At 38.0% G+C, this 20,399-nt stretch overlaps 1 protein-coding gene across 1 annotated transcript in view; it reads left to right on the forward strand.

Annotated features, from left to right (window-relative positions):
• Positions 1-20,399, forward strand: part of LOC131035728 (uncharacterized) — a 201,031-nt gene that overhangs the window by 114,975 nt on the left and 65,657 nt on the right. Inside the window, exon 4 of the mRNA XM_057967466.2 lies at positions 11,097-11,158. Within this exon, the coding sequence (XP_057823449.2) occupies positions 11,097-11,158 (62 nt within the window). The remainder of the gene's footprint in view (positions 1-11,096; positions 11,159-20,399) is intronic.

The following is a 20,399-nucleotide window of genomic DNA, read 5'->3' on the forward strand; positions in this document are numbered from 1 at the left end:
GGGCATTCGTCCTCTCATTTGTATAAGTTAAAGTTGGATAAGATTGGAGTGTGCACAAGCGATCAAGCATTCAAGAGCATTCAAGCATTCAAGCATTCGTTTCCAGCATTGAGCATTCTCAAGTCTCCCTTCAAGGCTAGGTTTTGCTTTCAAGTCAAGGATTCAACCATTGAAAAGGAGATTGATTTCAACATTCAATTCCACACAAGCATTTCTATCAACATTGCTACTACAACCTCTCTTGAGGTGATTTACAATTCAATCTTTCATTTACATCTACTTGCAAGTACTTTCTTTCATTACTTGGTTAATTCCAAAACCGGGGTCTGACCTAAAGGCAAACCCCCAATCCCAACCCATTTTCCTCTCTTTTTTGTGTGTAGGTTGCAGGTGCGCAGCTGTACTTTCGGATTCGGGCTCCATTTGCAGAGACGGAAAACCCCTTTTTGTTTCGTGGATTTTTCGGAGGACTATGTACGTTCCATCCACGGTCCGGGCAACTTTTCTTCAAATTTGCAAGACGACTTCGTCTCAACATTTTACTGCCAGATCTAGGTGCACAACTTCATCCCATATTCCGATCTCAGGTTATAATCAATTCTTTGTCACTTTTGCACTACATAATTCAATCAAATCCTTTCCATTTCAAACAAGGAAGAGGGGATCAACTTAGCATTCTCAATTCATTCAGAATTCAATCTACCATCTTCGTGTGGAGAGATTGAATCTAGTGAATTATCCTCTCCCCTTTCTAATGTAACATGGTGAAAAGTTCTTGAATGGTAATCAATAGCGAGACTCTCATCTCTCTTTGAGGGAAAGGGTAGTTTCCTTCTTGATCTATCATTCACCATTTTCCCACCATTACATTTTGGTGAACCCGACATCTTGCATGCTTTCCTTTGAACAAAGTTGCATATTTTTCATTTACAAGTTTCAACTTTCTGCAAATTTAGTGGTTAAATCATTAAAAACCTTAGTTTTTAAATTTAAAATTGTTGTGGTTATCTTAGATCTGAAAATTGTTTTGTTTGTCAAATTCAATTTCCTCCTTGTCTTGTTCAATTTGCAATTAAAAAAATTTACAAAATTGAGAGGTTACTTGTTAAAACCTAATTTTCAAAAATCATATTCAACTTGTGCAAAAATTGGATTTCAACTTAATTTTCAGATTTTTGATTGTTCTCAGATTTGTCTTCAATCCTACAATTCAAAATTTTCAATTTCCCCCCTTTTTCCCAAAATTCAACTTTCAAAATTAAGTGGTTAGGTCATCAAACCCTAATTTTTAAAATTAATTGGATTTTGTGTGAATTTCAAATCAATTTCATTTACATTAAGATTTCCAAACATTTTCCAAGGTGTCCCTATCCATTAGGTTTGACCCTTTTAAAAATTGCAATTCAATTCCTCTTTTTCTTCAAAACCCTAATAGGGTCCTATTTTCACATTTGTGTCTTCATTTCGCCCATCTAGAGATCGTAAAATTCGCCAATTTTTTGGGGTTAGCTTTAAAATCATCGTAATATCCATCCCTGAAAATTTTGAAATAAGTTGGTTGGACCATGTGCGTTCTTGCCACGGTCCTTGCCTTTTTTCTTGAAATTTCGGGAGACTGTTATGACTGTATTTACTAGCCTAAATCCAGAAGATTCGTTGATTTCATCGAGTTTTGATCCCTCTAGAATTGAAATACCTTCAAAATTCAACATTTCAAATTTCAAGAAATTTTTTAAAATTAAGAGGTTAATTATAGTCTGCCCTGATTTTAAAAATTCTGATTTGAAAATTAAGTGGTATTCCCTTGGCCTTAATTTTAAAATTGCAATTTCCTTTAATTTTTAGAAATTGTGTCATCCCCTTCCTCCAACAAAGTTAAAATTGTGTAATCATTATTTTCTTAAATTTTGCATTACTCAATTTTTTAAGCTTTGTTCCACAATTCAAAATTCAAATTTTCCCTCTAGTGCATGAGTTTTACCACTATTAGTCCTACCTATCCTGTCCCTGTTAGACGAAGTATTAGAATTAAGGCTTCCCAAGGTTTAATTACCGAGAAGATGGAGCTTAATTTGGGTGACTTCTTTAATGAGGATCATGCTAGTTCTTCCCATCCTAATCATGTGCCTATTCACCCCATTGATGGATCCCATGATGAAGAAGAAGCTTTAACTAGGGTTTCTTTAGATCAACTTTCTGCATTGGACAATCAATTTGATAGCTTTCAAAAATGGATGTCCCAAGAATACCCTAATAGTGAAGCTCTTCCATTAATTGAAGGTCTTAAGCACATGATTCAAAGTGATAAGAATGGAATTGATAAATTGCGTGGCATTGCACATATTGTTGATTCTAATGTCATGCCTATCAAGAGTTGTGCCAAACCCTAGGTTACTCACAACCTTCAATACAAGTCAATCCTTCGATTCCTTTGACTACTCCTATGACTAGTATTCCTACTTTCACATCCAACATCATGGCTACTTCAACTCAAAATGTCATTCCTACAACCATAGGTCATGGGGGCAATCCCTCTTCTTCATTTAATCCTGCATCGTTAACTATGACTTCCATGAGTGTTCCTATTATTCTTCAACCAATCAGTGTGACACACAGGGGCAATTCCTTCAACAACTTTATTCCTCCTTTAAATGTCCCTTTTCCTACCCAATCATCACCTATGCCTACTTATCATAATGTCCCACCACCTTATTCTCAGTCCATGCCTTCTTTCAATAACATCACACCACCTTCTCAATCACCTATGTCTAACATCAATTCTTCTACCAAAATGACAATTAACAATCTTGCTCAAACCGTGTCTTCCTTACAACAACAAATTGCTTCCATGAGTCAATCCATGTTTAGTGTGCCCACCTTTGATGTTGCGAGTCTACTTTCTCTTGATATCGTTAAAGTCGTGCCACCTAAACATGTGGAGATCCCTCAATTAGAACACTCTATAATGGAAAAGGTGATCCTCTTACGCATGTCAAAACATTTCAAACCTTGTGTACTGATTTTGCTTATGATCAACGATTGCTTGCAAAATTGTTTACAAGAACACTAAGAGATAAAGCCTTACAATGGTATTGCTCTCTGCCTTCTTATTCTATCACTTCCTTTCAACAACTAGCAAATGCTTCCATCCAACAATTTCAAAACAACATTGGTCCTAAAATCACTTTGACTGATTTAATGCATTGTCAACAAGGTGTTAAAGAAAAAGTGACTGATTTCATTGGTAGATATAAGCATTTGTGTGCTCAAATTTCTTTTCATGTGCCTGATAATGATATTCAAAGAATTTTCATTTCTAATTTACAAAAAGATATTAGGGAAAAACTTCTTTTGTCTGAGTTTACTTCCTTTCCGCAGTTGTGCGCAACACTCCACAATTATCAACTGGCTGTGAGTCAAATGGAGCAATCCACTCCTATGGCTCCGAGTGATAAGGGGGAGAGTGTTCAACAACTGTTTGCGAAGTTCAAACCAACAAAAAGCTTCATCAAGTTCAATGATCCAATCAACAACAACCATGTGAATGCTACAGCAGGTGTGCCTTCTATTTCTAAATTTTTCCAAAGAGAAAGACAATTCACTCCTTTGAATGAATCTTTACATAGTATTATGTCTCAAGTGTTGCACATAAATGTTATCAAACTTCCTCCTATAAAACAAATTGATCCTTCCAAACTTGCATCTCCTTATTTTGATAACAATTACTTTTGCCAATTTCATCGTCAACTTGGTCATGATACTGAGAAACGTTTTGCATTGAAAAATAAGATTCAAGACTTGATTGATAATAATACTATATCTGTGGCATGTGTGAATGATAAAGGGAATAAATCAGTAGCTCCTCCTAATCAAAATCTTAAGATTTTCACTGATACCTTGCCATCTCATACCTCTAGCGTTATTGGGATTGTGCCTAATTCTCTCTTTTCTGAGGAATTCACCTCTATGGCTCCAAACTTGGTTAATATGGTAGAAAAACAAGATACGCCTAAGGATTCTTGTATTACATTTGACCCTAGTGAGACCATTAGAGCACCCAATGACCCTTTATACATAGTTGCAAAGGTTAAGGATATCCCTTGCCGTGGTGCCCTGATTGATCCCTCTTGCATGGTTAATGCCATAACTGAAGAGTATCTTTTCTCTTTACAATTGCATAAACCAATATATGATGCTTCTAATGTGGTTGTGAAGTTATTTGATGGCTTCTCTTGTCCTACCATTGGCTCTATCACTCTTCCTGTTGAAGTCCATACTAAATCCATAGATGTTAACTTTGTTATCATACCCTCTTCTGAGCAATTCCGTGTGAAGTTGGGCTATCCTTGGCTATCTTCCATGAAGACTATTGCTTCTCCAATCCACAAGTGTCTTAAATTTCCTCACAATGGAGAAATCATAACCGTGAACCATAGCTTATTTCGTCCATTCGAAAGAAGCGCCAGTGTTCCTATTGATCTCTTTTGGCCTAAACAATTTCAATCTCTTCCATCAAGGAGCGATGCTCTTTTTCAATCTTATAGAAAATGGAAGAACAATATGATCTTATCCTTAAGTCAACCTAGATCGCCAACAATTGGCATTCCTATTATTCTTCAAGATGAGGTTCTTCCCCTCTCGGATAGAACTAATCTTCCTCCTAAGGAAAATTGTCCACCTACTCCTATGGATGTGACTTTACCTTCTCTTAAAGAGAATAACAATAGTCTTCCTAAGGTTAGACCTATACCTCCTCCTCATGATGGACCTAGTCTCCTTCCTACACCTAATATTCCTCCTTTCTATTGCCGAGTTCCACCTCCTTCCTCTTATTGAGAGAAGAGGTCTGCTTCTCCTATTGTTCAACCAAAAAGACCTCAACCTAAACCTTCAACTATCAAGGAGAGAAATATTCCTACTTTTTCAAGTGTTCCTCCTCTTCAGCCTTCCACTAAGACTCGACGAAATCGTTGTGCGAGAGAACGCGACGAAGACGCTGTGTTTGAGCTCGTGAAGCTATCCCTCAAAATACTCAATCTCCTTAGACTCTGACAGTTGACATGATTCCCTTTTCTCCTAAGCAAGATGTTCAACCAACATCTCCAAATCATAAGTTGCATAAAACATGTGATGGTTTTACTCCTATTCGTGTTCTTGCTCCTCTTTCTCTAAACTTTGATGAAGAAATGGGTGAAAATGTTATTCATAATGGCAATACAACTCCTAATGCTTTTGATAGTGAGTATGAGTATGTTAATGTGGACAAGCATTTATCGGATGAGTTTTCACAAACCCTAATCCTAGCTCCTAGAATCGAACAAATTGACTTGCAACATGAGCATAGTCCTTGTTTGGATCTTGTGATAGCTCCATTTGCTGTGCTCGATATCGCTCCTTTGGCTTGTTGCTCGCCTTCCCAAAATAGTGATCAGCAAGATCGGCAGGTGGATGTCTGCTAGATTAGCAATATTAGCACTTCAGATCTTTCTCTCTCTCTCCTTTCTTTCTCTTTTGTGACCATTCTTCTATGTGTGTCCCTGTTCTTCTATTGTTCCCTTAATGTCTACTTGGGGACGATGCAAAGCATTGAGACCTTTTCTTGGTCTCTTTTATGTTGACTCAAATGACATCCTCTCTTCCCTTTCTTCTAAGGTAGTGTCCTTTGGGGAATGAAGATTATTATATGCATATACATACATGATATACATGGGTTATCATACAGCATACTGACCTCGAGGAAAGCGACACTACCTCGTGTTCCGTGTTCATTATCCTTGGGTTTATACCTCGATTGGGGTTAAATCCTTGTGATAACGTGCTCCCTCTCTTCTCTCTCTCTTGGGTGTATCTTACCTTAAAGCAATCGCTCCCGATAAGGCGTGCGCGATCCCTTTAACGTGGGGGCATACACTCCGCTCATATTTTCTTTCTTGTGATACTTAGAATTACTTAGTGAACTTTGTTTTGCTTTGTAATCTTTGGTATCCTTGCTTTCATGACTCAGTGTGAAGGGAACTTTGCTAATTGCAGTCATGGTTCTCCCCTTCTTGATCTTCCTTTTTACTTTGTCAATCGAAGTCGTAAGATCCTAAGTCCATTGGGGGCTTGGCGCGTCTTGCCTCCTTGACGTGGTAAAAGTCTTTCAATCTTGTTTCTTTGTACTTTACCGGCAGTATTGGCGTACGCTTATACTCCCGCTAAAGTGGGGGCGAAATGTAGCGTCATAAAATTGTGACCCTAGCAATTTTCGACTGCATTAGGGTCCTCACGCATGCAAATGCGAATCCTCTAGCTTGATCGGAGACCGGAGATTGCTCAGCTTGCGGAAACAACTTCTTTCATGGTCTCTGCGTCACCCCGTCCGCACTCTGCCCTAGAGAAAGGGGTAGGACAGGGGCGTGGCGCCCCTGGCCTTGCCCTATTTTGGGGCAGGACCCTTCCTAGGGTTGCATTGTTGGTTGTGCCTCAGGCAGGAAACTACCCTGATGTCGGCCCGTGACGAAATTCAGATCCACTAACATGTATTTAAGGGGGCATTTGTCCTCTCATTTGCATAAGTTGAAGTTGGATAAGATTGGAGTGTGCACAAGCGATCAAGCATTCAAGAGCATTCAAGCATTCAAGCATTCGTTTCCAGCATTGAGCATTCTCAAGTCTCCCTTCAAGGCTAGGTGTTGCATTCAAGTCAAGGATTCAACCATTGAAGAGGAGATTGATTTCAACATTCAATTACACACAAGCATTTCTATCAACATTGCTACTACAACCTCCCTTGAGGTGATTTACAATTCAGTTTTTCATTTACATCTACTTGCAAGTACTTTCTTTCATTACTTGGTTAATTCCAAAACTGGGGTTTGACCTAAAGGCAAACCCCTAATCCCAACCCATTTTCCTCTCTTTTCTATGTGTAGGTTGCAGGTGCGCAGTTGTACTTTCGGATTTGGGCTCCATTTGCAGAGACGGAAAAACCCTTTTTTTTTCGTGGGTTTTTTGGAGGACCGTGTACATACCCTCCATGGTCTGAGCAACTTTTCCTCAAATTCGCAGGGCAACTTAGTCTGAACATTTTACAGTCAGATCCAGGTGCACAGCTTCATCCCATATTCTGATCTCAAGTTATAATCAATTCTTTGTTACTTTTGCACTACATAATTCAATCAAATCCTTTCCATTTCAAACAAGAGGGGATCAATTTAGCATTCTCAATTCATTCAGAATTCAATCTACCATCTTCGTGTGGAGAGATTATATCTAGTGAATTATCCTCCCCCCTTTCTAATGTAACATGGTGAAAAGTGCTTGAATGGTAATCAATAGCAAGACTCTCATCTCTCTTTGAGGGAAAGGGTAGTTTCTTTCTTGATCTATCATTCACCATTTTCCCACCATTACAATGGCAAACGCTCACAAAAGTGCACTTTGACCTGTTTTTAATGTTTCATTCAAGTCTTGGGCAGAATTTCTAGATGTATTTGTCAGTTTTGAACTGCTAGGGTGGAAATATTAGGTGGCAAATTCAGTTAGAAAATGCATTCTCATCTTTATCATATACTGCTTAAACCCTTAGAACCTTTTTCTAATGGGTTAGCCACTTGATGATGTTCTAGGTAGAGCTTTTAGGTGTCTTTTCCACTATAAAAGTGCCTAACGTAACTTGGAACCGCTCTTCATTATCTTGGTGTACCTTACTAATCTTTCTGCCATAATTTGCCATGATCCGGGTGGAACTTTTGTTGGGTTCTGCCACTCTAAACTGTACCTCTTTTTGACAGATTTTGCCCTTCAATTGCTGGTGTTCTTTCATAATATTCTTGCCCTCTATTGGCACATTTCACAAAGGGTTTTGCCATGCTAATTATGTGCCCTGTTTCACACATAAAGGTGCTGATTTAAAGTCTGAGTTTTGACTTAAAGATAGAGATGGAATTCACTAATGTATTTTCCCACTTTTAGATGGAACTTTCTTGTGGATTTTCCACCATAAGAGGATGCCAAGAACCTTTTGGCCACATTTTCAACTGTTAGGCATAGTTTCTTAATCCCTTTGCCACATCTTGGGTATCTTTTCCATGTGGCATTGCCAGTTCAATTGTGTGCTAACCTAAGACTTGGCTTTGAACACTTAAGCATTCTAATGATGCTTTGGTGTGCTTTTCTTAGGTCTTTGCCCTCATTTAGGCACAATTTGGTGATACATTCGCCCCCTTTTTCTTTTATGCACAGATTGCTTAACGCTTGGTCACATTCTCTTGTGTTCTGGCATGGATTTCGCCTCTCTGCCTTGTTTCATGTCCGAATTGCACTTTGTCAAGCTGTTTGTCATTTTTCCTTGAAGACAAAGTATCTTTTTTCTGATTTTATCTTTTCTTTGAAAGATGACTGAAAAGCTTTCAGACCTCTGCTTGACTGGCTGTTATTTTTTCTTGGATCTGTCTTTGAATATCATCATTTTTTATACCATAGTTTGCAGAATTTCATTCAAAGAGTACTCGGCAAGCCAAAAATTTCCAACTCGCAGAGTACTGAGCAACTTAAAAAACACTTAAATTTTTTGATTTTTAAAAAAAAAAAAATAACGTAATTTGAAAAAAACATAAATTTTGTGTAAAATACAACTACAAAATCTATCAGATGAGTTTGGTGAGGGTTTGAGGCAGCAACTTCAACAGGTTCAAGGGGTAACACCCCCAACACATTCCTTGTTGTAGTACAAGGTGGCGTTGAGGAGTGGAGCCCCTGCTACCAGGCCCAAATGAAGACCTTCAAAACCACACAGATCTTCAGGGAGTACACCATTTTCATTATCTTTTAGAAGGCAAAAAGAAATGCTTATAAAGCTGAAAAAACAGAGTTTTTGGAGTGTTTACACATTAAACTTTAACCCACACTTTTTTCTGCAATTTTGACATGTTGCTGGCATGGCAAGCCAACTGGAAAGACTTGCCGAGTTTTTGGCAAATCTCAGCAAGCACTCACCAAAAACTTATTGAGTTTTTCTAAATACTTCAGAGTTACTCGGGGACGCGTCCCCGACCTGAAAACCCCCGTCCCCGTCTCGGGGACGTTTCGGGGACTTGGGGACGGCCAGGGGACGTTTCCCCCCATCCCCAAATTGCCCTATATTTTTAGGGGACGTCCCCGAAACGGGGGGACGCCTGCCCTAGCCTTGGGGGACGTCCGTACGTCCCGGGGATGGCTGGGGACGGCTGGGACGTCCCCAATCCGTCCCGGGGACGGCTAGACGTCCCCCTTATCTAAGGCCATTAATAAATATTAAAAAACTAAAAAAAGTTGTATTTTCAAATTTTTTAAAAAATTTTCTAATATAGGCCCCTTATTAATTCAAATTGTTAGTAAAAATAAAAAAATTAAAAGATAACATTAATTTAATTCATAATTTTGACAATGAAACTATATGGCAGCAGTGTAGCTTTTGGGCATTTTGACACAGAGATTAGAAAATCGCCCAAAAATCGCCAAACTCGGCGAGTTAATAGAAAAATAACACCCAACACCTTTATGAAAGAATAAGTTTTTTTGGCCTGCGCGCTGCCCCTTGACCCCGCAAGGGGCGATGCCCCTTGACCCCACCTTGGGGGCGCTGCCCCCAAACCCCCGTTGAAAAATATGGGGGGAAACCGCGTCGATAGAAGTAGGGAAAATTTAACCTCTTTGTTTTGACATTTTGTATGTTATTTCTTTAATATCTATTATGATATGCATATTGACAATGTGAATGAATTGAAATTCTGATTTATGAATGCATAATTGCATATTGTCTATTGAGTATTAACAATGTTGTATGTTCAGAATTTACATTCTAAAATGTCTTCAACTTTTCATAGTATCATACACATGCCATTTCCATGTTTTATTGTTTTCATATGAATATAATGTATGTATGCATGCTTTATCCATGTTTTCATATGAACATTTAGAATTTTGAAATTTTCCTATATATTTTAAATATTTCCTATATTTTAATAGCCGTCCCCTTTGCCGTCCCCCGCCGTCCCCAAATTTGGCAAAAAAATTTGCCGTCCCGGAAACGCGTCCCGCCGTCCCCTGCCGTCCCCGTCCCGGAAACTCGGGGTAACTTTGAAATACTTGGAAAAAAAAATTAGTGAATAAACCTTGTGAGTGCTTGTGGAGCAAAAAAAAACTTCCGAGCACTTGGAAAATTGCTGAGTATGTGAACTATGGTTTATTCTCTGGTTGGGCTCGAGGTGGTCATATTTTCCCAGCAAAATCATTAGTGGAAAAGAATATGAAAGGACAAAATTTTGAAAGGACCATGAATTTAAATGAATTGATATACATATTTGACAACAAATTGACAATAAGAGGCATGAACATGGAGTTTTATAGGGGTGCCAACACAATTTTCATCTGACATTTGGCTATAGATGGAATGTGAATTTTAAAGAAAATACTTTTGATGCTGACAATCCTCTGAATGTTTGATTTACAAATTCTTTCATGTACCCAGGCTATGAAAATTTCTGAATCTTGAGTGTAAAAATGAAGGTAAATGCAAAAAATGAAGTACTTCTAGGAAAAAAAAGAGTATATTTAAATAACTATCTGAAAACTCAAGTTATTGAATATCTCAAGAATTGGATCTCTTTATAGAAAACTTCTGTTTCCGAGGTGTAATTCATTACCAAAAAAAATGATTTTTCTGTAGGACAAAGTACAAACCAATGGCATTTAGAAAGAAAAGGTTGTAGGAAGATGATTAACCCAATTTCTCTTGCCTGTCAATTATTCCTGCAAATGCTTTTGGACTGGATGACAATGATGTAGATATCATTATGTCTAAGGAGCAAGTAAAGATGCTTTTCACATGATCTTAATAAACCGATTATTTTAGTATTTAATTCATGGCCAAATTGTTTTTTGGAGTGACGACTATCATGTTATTTTGGGTGATAATTTTTGAAACTTACTGGAGTTTACTGAATATTGCTATATATATCTCAATCTTAACTGTAGATTCTGACAACAGAAAACTGTTTTCAAATTAACTTGTATATTAAAAATTGGGATACTTGTTCCGAGCTAAGGAGAATGATTATTTGTTCTGTGAACAGAGGCATGCCCCTTTTGCAGGCGAGTGAGAGAGGCTTTGACTGAATTAGATCTTCCTGCAGAAGTAAGTAGATGCTGCAATCTTGGTTTTATTTTTATTATCAAAGGATATTTTCCTTTAATCATTAATCTGAAAAAGTAAATGTTGTCAATACAAAGATTAGTCATAGGAGGATCTGAATCAGTTTATTTCTGTTAAGAGTTCCATATCTGCTAAAGGTATTCCTACTTAATTTTTAAAGTTAATGAAAGCTGAGCAATCCAAGAAGGGTATAACCTTGAAAATAGCTACAGAAGACCATCTATAGGTATGCTCCACGCAAGGTAATGTAGAGGCTGCAAGGCAAATAAAGTGAGTCACTGACATCTTGCTAGTAAGTAGTGGGACAAATATTTTCTTCACACAGCCTTGTGATGCAATGACCATATACCCAAACAGAAGGCATTGTGCCATTTTTGACAGGCAGAACGGGGCAAAGGGAAGGGTGTCTGATGGCGATGCCAGATGCTTATAGTTCTGTTGTCTCCAGTAGTAAAAAGTCCTCAATTGTTATCCTAATCAGCAAAAGTAATTTATATATATATAATTCAAGATCATGAAGTTCCTTGTTTGAATTCATTTTCCCTCATAAGCCATATTAAATTGGGTCTTCAACTTAATCTCACTTTTCAGAGGAGCAAATTTAGCCACAGGCTTCCAAGAAAAACCTTATCAACCATGCTCAGGAAAATGAAAAAGGCCACTTACCTTGAGCCACAGAATCTGAAGCTTCTGAGCAAAAAGGATGTACCATGTTGCTGTAGAACAATCCCAATTAATAATCCATGATATCATCCTTCCTTCCTAGTTTATTATTCTTTCCTTGTTGCTACACTTGGGGGCCAAGGCAGGTTGGGCAGCACCTCGAAGGAGATGATTTTGCACATTTTCGTCCCTCCAATTGTTGAAGACATTCAGTTTGTGAATATCTTTGTCCACCATATTTCAAATGAATAAAATTTGCATCTGTTCATGCTACACTTCTGTTTATCATAGAAAATGATTTTGCACATTTCCGTCCCTCCAATTGTTGAAGAAATTCAATTTACAAATATCTTTCTGTGTTATATCAAGAGAATGAAATTCATCCCTGTTCATCCTTCACTTCTGTTTATTGAGAGATCACTAGATTTTTTGAGAGTTATATATTATTGTAAAGATGAAATCTCCTGGCTTTTATCTCAAGGGGTGAACTTTTGCTGGGTTTTGTTTCATTAAGTGTCTCATAGTTGTTAAATCCTGCTCGATGTTGACTGATCATCTGTCTTTTCTTGATGGACTGAATTGTTTCTGTTTGGGTTCAGACAATACTTCTTTTTCATTTTTAAAATTTCAAAAAATTAAAATTTATCTATCAGCAAACCCATTATGGCCCAGCTGACCTGCTCTGATAGGCCTAGAAAGACCACAATTTCTCTGCAGCTCACAAGTCAGTCACTGCACACCCACAATTTGCATACACAGTTTGTGCAGGAACTCCCCAAATCTTGGTCCCCATTCCCATTTTGAGCTTGATTTTTTACTGGTTCAAATATCTATGTTTGTCAGCTCCAGATTGCTGTTGGGAATGCACTGTTTTTGCATTTTTACATTTATGCATTTCATATGTATTTCTCATGCATTTTCTCCACTTTAGGTTAGGCTTACTTATATACACTTTTACTTAGGGTTGAATTCTATATAATGCTTTGGTACATTATTTAATATTCGTGGTGGGTGTTACACTTCCCTTTGTGGGTAGGGAGTTTAGCTAAGTTGCTGGTTTGGTACAGGGTTTGGGTAATTCTGATATGATAATATTTTTTCCTTGGATATGGTACGGCTGAGTATGGCTATATAAATGCAAAAAATTTAAAAATATACAAAATTGAAAATACATATGATATATCATATAATAATGACATTTGAATCTTTGATAGTATGATACTTCATCATTGATTAATGATAGTGATAAAGATAATATTAATTGTCAGTTGATAGATCAAAATTTCAATTTTATTTCATATATCATATATGTTCCAAGCTTCAAATTAAAATCATTACATTTACAACATTTAAAAATAGTACAATAAAAAGCATGTATTTTGGTCTTAAATCTTCATCGAAAGCATCTAGAATGAAATCATTGCTTGATTTGACAACATTTGAATCACAAGTTAATGGAGTGCCACTCCAACTAGCTACATCATGTGTAGGAAGGAGTTTTGTCATTATCTACATTAATTTTGGCAAGTTGTACAATAGATGCATCCAAGTTGGCACACTTAGGGGTTATATCTCAATTCTTCATTGTCCCTTCCTTGCCCCTTCCTCGTGGTCAATTTCCTTATGCCATAGGAGACATGAGTTGAAATGGATATTGACCAAGTCTTCTACTTTCTTTTGCAGCAAATTGGTTATTCTTCATTGAGTGGAAAAAAGAGTATGTACTCCACCTTTGTTTAGTCAAAGAAGAACTTGCAATTTGTTTAAGTTGGAGAGAAAGTAATGCAACTTAAAAATAAAAATGCAAAAGGATGGTAAGTACTAGAAATATTATAAAAAAATCTTGTGATAGAATTTTCATTGCAAGAGGTTGGAGGAACAAATACTCTTCCTATGGAGGTACCATCATGTACAAGTGTATTCCTTGTATTGGTCTTGAAGAGCACAAATAGTATGATCTTGTCAAGGGACGAACTTGCCAAAATTTTTACTAACATTATCCATCACTTCTAGATCCAAGAAGATTCTTTAGAATAATATCTTGTACCCCTTAGCAACTTCACTATCTCTATATGATGCAGTTCTCCTTGGCAAAAAAGGTATCTTTCTGCCATAATATTTAGAGGATAATGCATATGCAAGGAAATGCGAGGGTGTGCACATTTTGTTCTAGTGGTCATGAATAATTTTTTCAACACCTAAGAAAAATATTTCCTTAAGGTCATTCTCCTTTTGTGCTATTATGACCTTTATTTTTTATATAATGGAGTTGATGCCATCATAGATTCCCCCCAAACATGGCTGATTTGTATGAGGAAACATGGCCATGCTTATGATAGGTTTGGTGAAACTCAAGACAGTCCAAATGAGCCCACCAATCATCATCTAGGATCAATGACTTGACATTTTGGCCCCTCTCTGAATTTGACTTCTTTCAAATACTCTATTAGTGGCTAATGACCATGGCACCTACTGCCTTTTGCACCCTCACAAGTTGTCTCAAAAAAATTACGTGATGCGAATTGGGTCATAGCAGCCTAATGTAGTGTAAAAAATAAGTGAATAATACATCAAAATGTAAGCAAATACGGTATAAACTGAATTTACATTCAACAACTCCAAATTTGAGAAAATCTTGAAGATGTCTTGTGACATATGATAGTTTGTCACTATTTGTGTAATTAAGGCATTTTACCTTGGTTTATTCTTTCTTAGGTTCTAATTACACTTAAGCTTACTTAGGGAATTGCATAGGAGAAGTTGGAGTATCTCCACTTTAGGTGGACTTATCACTTTATCTCATTATCATATCCACCTTTCGTTGTTGCACTTTTCCACCTTTCGTGCATGACCCACCTTTAGTGGTGTTATCATGTGATCACATTTCCACCTTAGGTGGGATGATAGCTTGTCGCTCTACTTATCATGTCATGAGAAAATGACACTTGTCATTGTCTCATTCACTCACCGTGGCTATATAACCAAGGGGTCTCCTATATACATTAGTCTAGTTTATTGTATCATTGATGAGAATACAGTTTGTTCTTGTCTCTATTGTTCCCTCTTCTTATTGTGCAATTCGATAGGCCTCTAGATCTTGGGTGGTTATCTCCATAGTGAATTCTTACATGGTATCAGAGCCTCTATACATCAATTTTGTGTATCCATAAGCTCTTGCAAGTGAGTAGACTATGTAGGAAGTGTAAATGTTGTTCAATTTTCAATTCAATATGCAAGATGTATTCTAATTTGTATTCTCTATATCTATGTATTATCTATCTCTATTACAATTCTGACTATCTTCTTTGTTTGGCAGGTGAGAGGAATATTTATCGATTTCAATATCCTCTTCACAAATATCAAATGATATATATATGCAAGAGGGGAGGATCAAGCAGTGCTTTGACCGGTCATGTCTTATGGACATGACCGATCAAGAAACTACTTGATCGCACCCTTTGATATATATTATCAACCGGTGTTTCTTTAATTACCAGCCCGATACTAATCGGGGTCCATGTAACTTAGTGTATATGCCAATCGGTATTCACGATGTATGCCAAACGATGTTTGCGAGACATATTAACTGATGTGAATCAGTGTCTAAGTTAACCGACATCGATCATTAACTAAAGGTTATATATGTCAAGCGGTGCATACTTTGCCAACCGAAAGCAACTCGATAATCATTATTTGTTTATCGCTGGCAACAAATCCAATGTAAATCGCGATACATGGTTAACCCGATAGCCATCGGTGATCACCGATATGCCATGCTATAATATGATTATCAATATTGATCGACTAAGTATATTTGATATATAAATGAGGAAGGATTATCAAATGAAATAGCTTGAAGTTTTCTTGATGGTTTATTGATAGGATAAATGATTGAATGAGAGACTTCATTTATCTCTCATTCAATCATTTATTTTACCGAAGCTACCATGCATTAACACTCCCTCTTAGCTAGGTGTTAACGTGTATTTTGTACACTATCAAACACAGAATAAAATACCCAAGGGTACCTTATCCTCTCTTGAATAAAGCCTCTGAATGCTGAAGATATCGCAAAAAGGATCAATCAGGGTGACTTCAAGGTTCTTCGCTGTAGGATCTCTACGTGTGGATAAGCACCAGTGGTCGTTGTGAATGCTGTTTCTTCAAGGGGTCTTACGCACTTTGAAAGCTGGTCTGTGTTACTCTTACTTGACTGCAGGAACAGGAATTTTCCTAATACTAACAAATTCTCAAAAAAAAGATCAAAAGATAGGGTTTGCAAGAGATGAATTCTAATCTAATCCTAAGAGTGACTCAATGTAGGCTAGACTTGGTAAGATTCTACCAATTTCAGTATTGCCAAGGAATTACAACTTCACTGAAATTGATGCGATCTTCTAAGGTGATTAGTGACTTTCAAATCATCAAGAATTATAGATACTACCATAAAGATACATATCAATAGTTCAATAATGATTGAAGGTTCAAGCAATCTCAATATCTCTAGTTGACCACACAAGGCGTCCTTACAATCAGTAAGAGGCTAGTGGTTTGGAACGTGAATCTCACCAAAGATCAAGCGCAACACTTAGTCCTTCGAACTTAAATACTACTTCGACTGAGAATGATTCAAGAAAGTAAACAACCATGAAAATAGCCACAAGAATTGCAATAAAACACCATAACTTCAATATTTTATTGATCTCAAAGCCAAAATAGACAACAATTGTTCGAAATTCTTTCTTCACTACTCAATCTTGCTACAAAATAACTTTCTTCTCTCCAAAGCTCTAACTATTATCTATCTCCTTCATATCTAATTTCTAATGACAAAATGAAAATGAGTGAGGGTATAAATAGCATCCTCAATTACAATGAACGGCCCAGATCAAAAGAAGATCAATGGCTGAGATTCTGACACCTAAACCCTAATTAGGGTTTGTTACAAAAACTTCCCTTTTTAGATGAACATTATTAAATGCATAGCCAAATATTTAATTGGCACAAAAGTCGAGGAAACATAGACCAATGATAATTAAGATGCCACATCATTCTATAACAACCTTTCTTCTAGAACCTTGTTCCCTTTCCAATGTTCTTTCTTAGCATATGCAACGAATCTGGACACAATTCCTTCAACTTCAGCAATGGGAATCTCAGGAAGATTCTTCATGCATTCCTCCAATTGGATAACTTGATCAAAGGCAGTGAGAAGGGCAGCTTCCCATCTAGGTTCGAGTTCTTTGATCTTCTCAATCAGGAGCATAGTAGTGAACATTAGATCCCGTTGCTCATCTGTGATGACATTGTCATCTTTGCAAAAGATGACCTTGACTCTCTCTTCCAACTCTTGGAGGTCTACATCCATCTCAACTTCAATCCGTCTGCCAAGAATGGTACACAACACTTCAAACACCTTATCCTGAATTGGATGGATGACGCCTTCAACTTGATTGCATTTGGTGTTGATGTCCTCGAAAAGAACCTCTTTCATCTGGAGTAGAGTTGACCACTGAAGTAGGTTATGAGCTCCTCCATCCATTATCTTTTCTTGTGCTAGGATCTTCCTTGGTGTTTGCCTGATTACTTGCAGAACAGGAATGATAACATCTCTAGTGTGAGCAAAAGCGGCTACAGTTATCATTAGATTGTGGACGATCTCAAGGACCTGGATAGCTCGGTGGATTGTTTTCATCATTCTTGTTGTAAATTCAACATCTACCGTGTTGGATTTGTCAATCCAAGAGCTCATAAGCTGAATCAAGCTCTTGACTCTTTCTGCCTCGCCAATTGATTCAAGGGGAAGTGCTTGCACAGGAGATACTGCTGGATCCTGACGTCCCAAGGGCTGATTGAGATGGCTAAAGTAACCTCTCTAAGCACCGACCTCTCTTTCAAGCTTCCTATTCTTTTCCATTTCTTCTTTAAGTTTGCCCTTAAGTGCTTCAAATGAATCGGTTGCCTCATCCATTGCCTGTTCAGTAGTGAGCGGACCAAGCTCAAATGTTTCTACATCATACTCTTCTGCAAGAATGTCACCTTCATACTTGTCCACTACTGGTGTAGCTATCTGGAATTTCCTGGATCCTGTCTCATCTCTGATCACCTTGGACATCTTAGTGGCCTTCTTCTTCTCCGTTACTTCTTGAGAATTTCCTATAAGGCTCTCTAAGTCAATTACATCTTTTTCATCCTCAATCACAATCACCCTTGTCAGTCTCTCCTTTAACCAATCCGGAATGGCAGATCTTGTCTCTCTTGTATTTCTTTAGGCAATGGTTCATCTTCTCGGAGAGGAGATGTCGCTTCATCATCATTCTTCTCTTCATGTAGCTCATCAACTTGGGGAGATTGACTTGATGAATGCTGAGGTGTCTGCCCCTTTTCAGGCTTATCATTTTGTACCATGGACTCCATAGATTCATCAACCTCAGGCACCGTCTTCTCTTGTCCTTCAGCTTGACTTGCCTTCTTTCCATGTCAAGAAGATGTGCCTGATGAGCGATCTCGATTGGCCTCTTGCTTCTTCTTGGAGGGTTCTCTTTTCTCAGGTCTTTCTTTCCTCTTTGCGCCTCTAGGATGAGAATTGTCTTCACTTACGCTCTCTCCTCCTTCTTCTGGTCTTTCCTCCAAAGTAAAAGTCATTGGTATGTTCTGCTCTCTTAGCTTCTGAAGTTGTAGATCCACCCATCTGCAAGTACATGACAAAACTGGAGCCATCAAAGCTCTCAAGTCCAAAACCTCAGGTTCATTCCAATCTATCTTCACTGCTTTGTCTTCTCTGTCATAAGATGACTGGAGATGTCTACCGCTATCCTGTGCTTGATCAGCTACCCTATAAACTTTGCATTTCCTGATAAGATCTAAGGGTAGCCTGGAATGCATCTTTCTTTTAACCTCTAAATCACTTGAGAGATTCATCCAAAAGTCCTCTACCTGAAATTCGTGTTTGTACTTCTTACCAACTGTCTCCTCCATATAACCATGAGGATCAAAATTCTCCCTCGAGGCAAAGAATGTGAATGAATATAAAGCCAATTCCTTCTCTGCATCCTCCAAGGCTTGAGTAATAGGACATACCTCAACTGAATTCCCCAATATGATGGGCACGGGAACTCCATGTCCATGCTTGTGTTTGGATGCCTTTGCATAAGCTGCCAACTGTCTAGTCACCTCAAGTAGCACTATCCTGTTTGTCGGATACCTCAACAACATGTAGGGAGGTGAAGGACACCCATGAATTCTGATATATGTAAACTTTTGAAACTGGATGAACCATGCACCATACTTCTTCACAAGTTCTTTTGCATCCAGAGATAGTCGATTATGAATCCCACCTTGCAATATCCTAGTGATGTTCATCGTGAAGGTGTCATTGACTAACTTGTAGTCACCTCTAGGAGGATGATGCAAATGAACATAAGAGTCACAAACTCTCACCTCTTGGGGTCCTCTTCCGATCACTCCTCTGTGAGGTAGCCCAGCATATTCGAAACTCCGGATCAGGCCATATATGACATATGAGCTCATGTGGAATGATTTAGTAGGTCTTAGCCTTCTCAATTGCACATCCAGACAATGGCTAATAATTCTAGCCCAATGAATCGTTCCTTTTCCTTGGACTATCACTTGGATGAAGTAGAACATCCACTTTTCGAAGTAGAAGGTCTGAGGAGCCCCTGTAACTCGATTGAGCAAAGTTATCAAATCTCTGTACTCCTCCTGGAAGTCGATCCTATGTGGTGTGTTGGGAATCTTGCTCAGGCGAGGATGACTTTTGAGCAACCAATTCTTATTGATGAGATTCAGGCAAGTGTCGGGATCATCCTCATACATTGACTTGGCTCCTTCTAAACTTTTGTAAATCATATCTTTATGCTCTGGAAGATGGAGAGACTCACTTATAGCCTCCTCTGAAAGGTAAGCCAAAGTGTTTCCTTCCTTGGATACGATCGATCTCGATTGTGAGTCATAATGGCAGGCACACTCGATCATCAGCTCATGACACTCGACTGCTGGAGGGAAACCGGCCGCCTTGATGATGCCACTTTCAATTATCCTCTTTGTGACAGGTGATGGCTTGCCAATGTAGGGGACCTCTCGAAACTTCTTCACACTGAAGTTTCCCAAGTTGGTATCTCCGATATTGTTCCATTTGGACACGATCCTGGTCTCCAATTCTTCGTTCTTCTGATCTTCCTTCATGAGAGCTGGACGACTAGTAGATGCTCCTGCCTTTGGAGTCGCCATCTTGACACCTACACAACATTTCATAATTAGTAATATATCTTGAAGCATAGAAATATAGGGTAGAAAGGAAGATTTAAGATTTTAATTAGGAAACTTCATGATAAATCTTGAGTTATCATTTCCTAATTAACTACGCCAAACTTAGAATTTTCAAAACAAAGTTCAAAATTCAAATCTTCAACAATGGTGTCAAGATGATTTCGCCTTACCTCCTCTTGAGTACTAATTCTAAGAAATGATGCAAAAATAGGTGAATTTCGCTAGGCAAAATGTAGATCAAAGCTCTCCCTTGAATAAAATGCGCCTCCTT

This window comes from Cryptomeria japonica, chromosome 3 (genome assembly GCF_030272615.1).
Source record: "Cryptomeria japonica chromosome 3, Sugi_1.0, whole genome shotgun sequence".
Lineage (NCBI taxonomy): Eukaryota > Viridiplantae > Streptophyta > Pinopsida > Cupressales > Cupressaceae > Cryptomeria > Cryptomeria japonica.